This window comes from Sminthopsis crassicaudata, chromosome 1, assembly GCF_048593235.1.
Source record: "Sminthopsis crassicaudata isolate SCR6 chromosome 1, ASM4859323v1, whole genome shotgun sequence".
Classification (NCBI taxonomy): domain Eukaryota; kingdom Metazoa; phylum Chordata; class Mammalia; order Dasyuromorphia; family Dasyuridae; genus Sminthopsis; species Sminthopsis crassicaudata.
In genome coordinates, this window is record NC_133617.1 from 668,549,373 (window position 1) to 668,557,316 (window position 7,944).

At 45.6% G+C, this 7,944-nt stretch overlaps 1 protein-coding gene across 1 annotated transcript in view; it reads right to left on the reverse strand.

Annotated features, from left to right (window-relative positions):
• Positions 1-2,820, reverse strand: part of NCKIPSD (NCK interacting protein with SH3 domain) — a 31,869-nt gene extending 29,049 nt beyond the window's left edge. Inside the window, exon 1 of the mRNA XM_074283209.1 lies at positions 2,532-2,820. Coding sequence (XP_074139310.1) covers positions 2,532-2,702 — 171 coding nt within the window. The 5' untranslated portion in view covers positions 2,703-2,820. The remainder of the gene's footprint in view (positions 1-2,531) is intronic.
• Positions 2,821-7,944: the final 5,124 nt, after the last annotated feature.

Genomic DNA, 7,944 nt, shown 5'->3' on the forward strand with positions numbered 1-7,944 from the left:
TCTGGGGCTTTTTCTACCACTTCACACTCCTCCCAGGGAAGCTGCCTTATAAAGGTTACTGCGGTCTCACCCTGGCCACACTGAGCACAGAGGAACGGCCCTGCCAAACAGGTCCTGACTAAAGGCTGGGGATAATGGAGTCCAGTGGATGACCCAGCTTGGAAGAATCCAGAGAGCCAAGGCTGGCACAGGCGGGGCAAGGCCAGCACGGGAAAAGCCAGGGACAGCAAATGATGCTGAGTCCTGCCTATTTTCCAGAACCAGGACAGAGCAGGCTCACAGCGCAGAGCCTGGAGTCTTAAGCACATCCATGAGTCTAGGATTGTTGGGAAGAAAATGCTGTGCTAACGTTAAATCACATTTATAGAGCATTTTATCATCATCATGATTATTAAAATGCCACAGATCAGAGCACTGAATGCGACAGCTCGCGTCAGACCTGCAGAAGTACAGAACGCCACAACCAAAGTCAGAAAGAAGCATCCAGAAATCCTGTTTGCTGCCACACCCAGAGCAATGAACTGGCTGAAGCCCTCCTAAAAAGCCCCCCAGGACCCCCTGCCAACAGGAAAAAAGAGAACCCCTGGGGAAAAGAAGCCTTCCCAGTAATACTGCTCCCTATTACCCTTTTGACATCACTGGGCATCCCAAGCCACTTATATTCCACTTCTAACCCCCACAGCTTCTCATAACACTCTCCCCACTGATGATCAAACCCTTCTTCCACACATCCTTAAATTAAGGGATGTTAACAAAAAGTCGATTCCTGGTTTTCATTCTTCCTTTACCCACTCCCCCTAAAGGCCAAGCTCACAATCTCATCTTAAATTCATGGCTGACAAGACCCTAAGAGGAAGAGACACAGAGACTGAGAGATAGAGAGGAAGGAAGAGGAGGGGATGGGAAAACAAGTGGTGGGGTGTCCCGGACCTCTGCCCTGCACTGGTGGTGACACGAAGGAGGAAGCCCAAAAGCCAGGGTCTTAGAATCTGGACCTTCTCACTCAACTTCACCCTTCCTTTCCCTTCAGCTCAGGTTTCCTGAGCTCTCTAAGAATATCCTGACCTTCTCCACCCACCCCCGTTTTACTCAGATGGCGCCAAATGGACCCTCGGACCAAGACCCAGACAGACAAACATCAGGGCTCCAAATCCCAGATCAGGGAGAGGCTGCTGCGTGACATTCCTTTGACAGAGCTGCTCAGGAACATGCAAAGCCACATTCAGACACAAGCATGGTCTCACAAATGCTGTCACTCACCACAGGGCCTTTCTACGTAGTCACTGACAGCCATATTCCCCGGCTATATATATAAGGTGTTACAACTGGAAGGACCTGAGCCATTATCTGAGTCTTTCTTTTTACAAAATGGGAAACCAAGGCCCAGAGATGGCCTGCGATACACCCCAAGGCATACCGTCAGCCAGGAGACCCTCACCACTCATAGAGCGGCAGGAGGGGTCAGAGCCAGAGGTGACCCCCAGCCCCCTTATGAAGAAAAGTCAGACAGGATGCCAAACCTCTCTCTACCAGGGCAGTCTACCCATTCCCTCCCGGTCTCAGGGGACAAATACCCAAGTTCTTCCAGGGAGCCTGCCCGGATTACACACATAGCCTTCATCTACTTCTTCCCACCCACGCTCGCTAGGGCTTGAAGCCCCAAGGCCCAGGCTTCCAAGTCATCTTCCTGACATGGGGCTCCTCGAGGCTGCGGCTCCCAGTCAGAGCCGTCTCCCCGCGGACAAAGGCCCGCCGCTCAGAGGCTGGAGTGCACGGCCAGCTGCCATTTCTCCAAGTGTAAGGGGTTATTTCTGTCCGGAAAGCGGGTTTGGGAATAAGTCGATGCTGGCGGTAGATACGGGGCACGCCCAGCACAACTCGCAAACCTCCCCAGGCTGGGGGAGGAGAGTGGGGGCTCTCCCCGTCACCTTCCCGAGGATTTGGGGGAGAACGTGGAGGGAGAAAAGAGCTGGGAGGGGTAAAGTAAGGCTTGGGAACCAGCTGGGCCCCGAACCCAGACGTCCCTCCGCCCCCTTCCCCAATCCCAGGAAGCCCTCGAGCGCCGGCACGGAGCTCAGGCACCTAGGACAGAGGCAGGAGATCCGGACGCCGGGCCCTCCCCTGCTCTCCTGGGGCCCCTCCCTCCACGGTCCGGCCCCCGGGCCCTCGGAAGGCTGCTCAGGTCGGGCCCAGGGACAGAAGCCCGCGGGTCCCCGAGGGCGTGTGGTCCGGGCTTTTTAGGGGGCGGGGCTGTTCTGAGGAGGAGGATGAAAAGGGGAAGAGACGCCAGCCCAGAGAACCCAGGCGATGAGGCCGGGATGGGTGCCGCGGTCCTGGGGCTGCCGAGGACTAAGCAGGCCCAGGACCCGGCCCGGGAAAGGGGCGCGGGAGGCCGAGGTTCGGCGAGGGACAGGGGACGCGACAGGACCGACGGCCCGCGGCGGGAGCGGGGCAGGGCCGGGGGCGGGGGGCGGCCCGGAGCGAGCCTGGGTCAAGGGCAGGGCCGGCGGGCGCCGGGGGGTAGCTCTGACCTGCAGGCGCCGCAGGTAGGCCGGCGGCACGTAGCCGGTCTCCCCGCTCTGGGTCCGGGTCGCCAGCCACCAGTGCGGGCTGCTGTGTTCCAGGATCAGGAAGGTCTCCCCCTCGCCGAAGGGCAGCGAGTTGGGCTCCGTGGAGCGGAAGGGGTACACCGCGCGGTACATGAGGCCTGGCCGCCGCCGCCGCGGGATGGAGGGTCCAGGAGCTGGGAGCCGGGGACGCCGGGGTCCGGGGGCTGCCGCGCGCTGCTCCGCCCCGTGACACAGCCGCGTGCGCGCTCCCGCCTCCCACTTCCACCCCCCCACCCCTGTCGCGGGGCCCCGCCCCCGGGGACGCGCTCGGCCCACGCGCGAGAGCGCGGGCCCCCTGGGCCTGGGAGAGGGCGCTTCCACGCCGCGCCACAGGCCCCTGACTCCGGGACTATCACGGGAATGGAATGAGGAAACAATGACAGGCAGACTGACACATGCGGTCACGCAGAGGGGAGGTACCAAAGCTAAATGACATACTCCATACGCCCTCCCCCTCACGAGCCCTCCCAGAAAGCTACAGCCAGGTGCTAGATCCCCTTTGTGTCTGCATCAGTCACCACCGTGGTCCCCCACGGAGGTACGCTCGGAAGGGGAAACAAGTCTCCTCCAGCCGGCAAAGGCATTTGGTGAAAGATCTAAGTAAACCATGCAAGGAGCTTGCGGTTCTTGCAGCCAGTCTGCTCTTCCTAGCTTGAACCTCAGCCAGCTTCCCCTGGTTCCTAAAGATGGAGATTAGGGCACACAGCGGAGGCACAGTGGACGGAGTTCAGATCTGTCCACAGACGGCTAGTAGCTGTGAGAGCCTGTTTGCCTCAGTTTCCTTATTTGTAAAATGATCTGGAGAAGGAAATGGCAAACCACTCTAATATGGTTGCCATCCCAAATGGGGTCAGGAAGAGTCCAACTGGATTCTTGGGATGGCTTCAAAAGTGAACCTTGAAAAGATTATGCGGGTTCTTTTTTTTTTTTTTAATCAAAGTTTTTTTTTTTAATTTTCAAAACAAATGCTAATTTTCAACATTCACCCTTGCAAAAACTTTGTGTACCTAATTTTTCCCTCCTTTTCCCCCATCTCCTCCTCCTAGACAGCAAATAATCCAATATTTGTTAAACATGTTCAATTCTTCTGTATTTATTTTCATATTTATCTTGCTGCACAAGAAAAATCAGATCAAAAAATTTTTAAATGAGAAAGAAAACAAAATGCAAGCAAACAACAGAGAGAGTAAGAATGCTATGTTGTGGTCCACACTCAGTTCCCACAGTCCTCTCTCTGGGTGCAGATGGCTCTCTCCATCACAAGTCTATTAGAATTGGCCTGAATCACTTCTTTGTTGAAGAACCACATCCATCAGAACTGATCATTATATCATGTTGCTGTTGCCATGTTTAATGTTCTCCTGGTTCTACTCACTTTATTTAGCATCAGTTCGTGTAAGTCCCTCCAGGCCTCTCTGAAACATCCTGCTGATGTTTCTTATGGAACAATAATATTCCACAACATTCTCCAACTGATGGGCATCCACTCAGTTTCCAATTTCTTGCCGCTACAAAAAGGGCTGACACATACATTTTTGCACATACAGGTCTCTTTCCCTTCTTTAAGATCTCTTTGGCATACAAATCCAGTAGTAACACTGCTGGATCAATGGGTATGCACAGTTTCATAACTTCTGAGCATATTTTCAGATTGCTCTCCAGAATGATTGAATCAGTTCACAGTTCCACCAACAATGTATCAGTGTCCCAGTTTTCCCACATGCCCTCCAACATTCATCATTATTTGTTCCTGTCATCTTAGCCAATCTGACAGGTGTGTAGTGGTATCTCAGAGTTGTCTTAATTTGCATTTCTCTGATCAATAGTGATTTAGAGCGCCTTTTCATATTACTAGAAATGGTATTAATTTCTTCATCTGAAAATTGTCTGTTCAGATCCTTTGACTATTTACCAGTTGACGAATGGCTTGAATTCTTATAAATTTGAGTGAATTCTCTCTATATTTTACAAATGAGACCTTTACTACTGACTAAGAAATAGAGAAGTTGATCAGTGGAATAGGTTAGGTTCACAGGACAAAATAGTCAGTAACTATGGCAATCTAGTGTTTGACAAATCCAAAGACCCCAGCTTTGGGGATAATAATTCACTACTTGACAAAACTGCTGGGAAACTTGGAAACTAGTATGGCAGAAACTAGGCATTGACCTACACAACACCGTATACCAAGATAAAGTCAAAATGGGTTCATGATCTAGATATAAAGAATGAGATTATAAATAAAACTGAGATTATAAATAAATTAGAAGAACATAGGATAGTTTACCAATCAGATCTGGGGAGGAGGAAGAAATTTGTGACCAAAGAAGAACTAGAGATCATTAGTGATCACAAAATATAAAATTTTTATTATATCAAGTGAAAAAGCTTTTGTACAAACAAAACTAATGCAGACAAGATTAGAAGGGAAGCAATAAACTGAGAAAACATTTTTTACTTTCAAAGGTTCTGATAAAGGCCTAATTTCTAAAATATATAGAGAACTGACTCAAATTTATAAGAAATCAAGCTATTCTCCAATTGATAAATGGTCAAAGGATATGAAAAATTTTCAGATGAAGAAATTTAATCTATTTCTAATCCATATGAAAAGGTGCTCCAAATCATTATTGATCAGAGAAATGCAAATTAAGACAATTCTGAGGTACCACTGCATACCTCTCAGATTGGCTAAGATGACAGGAAAAGATAATGACCAATGTTGGAGATGATGTGGGAAAACTGGGACACTGATGCATTGTTGGTGGAACTGTGAACTGATTCAATCATTATGGAGAGCAATCTGGAAATATGCTCAAAAATTATCAAACTGTGCATATCCTTTGACCCAACAGTATTTCTACTGGGCTTGTATCCCAAAGAGATCTTAAAGTAGGGAAAGGGACTCACATGTGCAAAAATATTTATAGCAACCATTTTTGTAGTGGCCAGAAAGTGGAAATTGAGTGGATGCCCATCAATTGGAGAATGGCTGAATAAATTGTGGTATATGAATGTTATGGAATATTATTATTCTATAAGAAATGACCAGCAGGATGATTTCAGAGAGGCCTGGAGAGACGTACACAAACTGATGCTAAGTGAAATGAGAAGAAGTAGGAGATCCTTATACAGGACAATAACAAGATTATATGATGATCAGTTCTGATGGACATGGCTCTCTTCAACAATGAGATGATTCAAACCAGTTCCAATTGTTCAGTAATGAAAAGAATCAGCTACAGCCAGAGAACTATGGGAAATGAGAGTGGACCACAACATAGCAGTTCTACTCTTTCTGTTATTGTTTGCTTGCATTTTTGTTTTCCTTCTCAGGTTTTTTTTCCTTTCTTTCTAGATCCGATTCTTCTTGTGCAGCAAGGTAACTGTATAAATATGTATACATATATTGGATTTAACATATACTTTAACATATTTAACATGTATTGGACTACTTGCCATCTAGGGCAGAGGAATGAGGAAGGGAAGGAGGGGAAAAGTTGGAACAGAAGTGAGTGCAAGGATCAATGTTGAAAAATTATTTAGGAATATTTTTTTTATCTTTTTGTTATTATTATTATTATAACTTTTTATTGACAGAACATATGCCTGGGTAATTTTTTACAACATTATCCCTTGCATTCACTTCTGCTCCAATTTTTCCCTTCCCTTCCTCCACTTCCTCCCCCCTAGATGGCAGGCAGTCTTATACATGTTAAATATGTTATAGGAAGTATATCCTAGATACAATATATGCAGAACCGTACAGTTCTCTTGTTACAGAGGAAGAATTGGATTCAGAAGATAAAGATAATCTGGGAGGAAAAACAAAAATGCAAGTAGTCCACATTCATTTTCCAGTGTTCCTTCTCTGGGTGTAGCTGATTCTGTCCATCATTAATCAATTGGAACTGAATTAGATCTTCTCTTTGTCGAAGATATCCACTTCCATCAGAATACATCCTCATATAGTATTGTTGTTGAAGTATATAATGATCTCCTGGTTCTGCTAATTTCACTCAGCATTAGTTCATGTAAGTCTCTCCAGGCCTCTCTGTATTCATCCTGCTAGTCATTTCTTACAGAACAATAATATTCCATAATGTTCATATACCACAATTTACCCAACCATTCTCCAATTGATGGGTATCCATTCATTTTACAGTTTCTAGCCACTACAAAAAGGGCTGCCACAAACATTTTGGCACATATAGGTCCCTTTCCCTTCTTTAGTATTTCTTTGGGATATAAGCTCAGTAGTAGCACTGCTGGGTCAAAGGGTATGCACAGTTTGATAACTTTTTGGGCATAATTCCAGATTGCTCTCCAGAATGGCTGGATTCTTTCACAACTCCACCAACAATGTATCAGTGTCCCAGTTTTCCCACATCCCCTCCAACATTCATCATTATTTGTTCCTGTCATCTTAGCCAATCTGACAGGTGTGTAGTGGTATCTCAGAGTTGTCTTAATTTGCATTTCTCTGATCAATAGTGATTTGGAACACTCTTTCATATGAGTGGAAATAGTTTCAATTTCATCATCTGAAAATTGTCTGTTCATATCCTTTGACCATTTATCAATTGGAGAATGGTTTGATTTCTTATAAATTAGAATCAGTTCTCTATATATTTTGGAAATGAGGTCTTTATCAGAACCTTTAACTGTAAAAATGTTTCCCAGTTTGTTCTTTCCATTCTAATCTTGTTTGCATTAATTTTGTTTGTACAAAAGCTTTTTAATTTGATGTAATCAAAATTTTCTATTTTGTGATCAATAATCTCTAGTTCTTCTTTGGTCACAAATTCCTTCCTGCTCCACAAGTCTGAGAGGTAAACAATCCTATGTTCCTCTAATATATGTGATCTCGTTCTTTATGCCTAAATCATGGACCCATTTTGATCTTATCTTGGTGTACGGTGTTAAGTGTGGGTACATGCCTAATTTCTGCCATACTGATTTTCAGTTTTCCCAGCAGTTTTTGTCATATAATGAATTCTTATCCCAAAAGTTGGGATCTTTGGATTTATCAAACACTAGATTGCCATAGTTATTGACTATTTTGTCTTGTGAACCTAACCTATTCCACTGATCAACTAATCTCTTTCTTAGCCAATACCAAATGGTTTTGGTGACTGCTGCTTTATAATATAGATTTAGATCAGATATAGCTAGGCCACATTCATTTGATTTTTTTTTCATTAATTCCCTTGAAGTTCTCGATCTTTTGTTCTTCCATATGAATTTTGTTGTTATTTTTTCTAGGTCATTAAAATAGTTTCTTAGGAATCTGATTGGTATAGCACTAAATAAATAGATTAGTTTAGGGAGTATT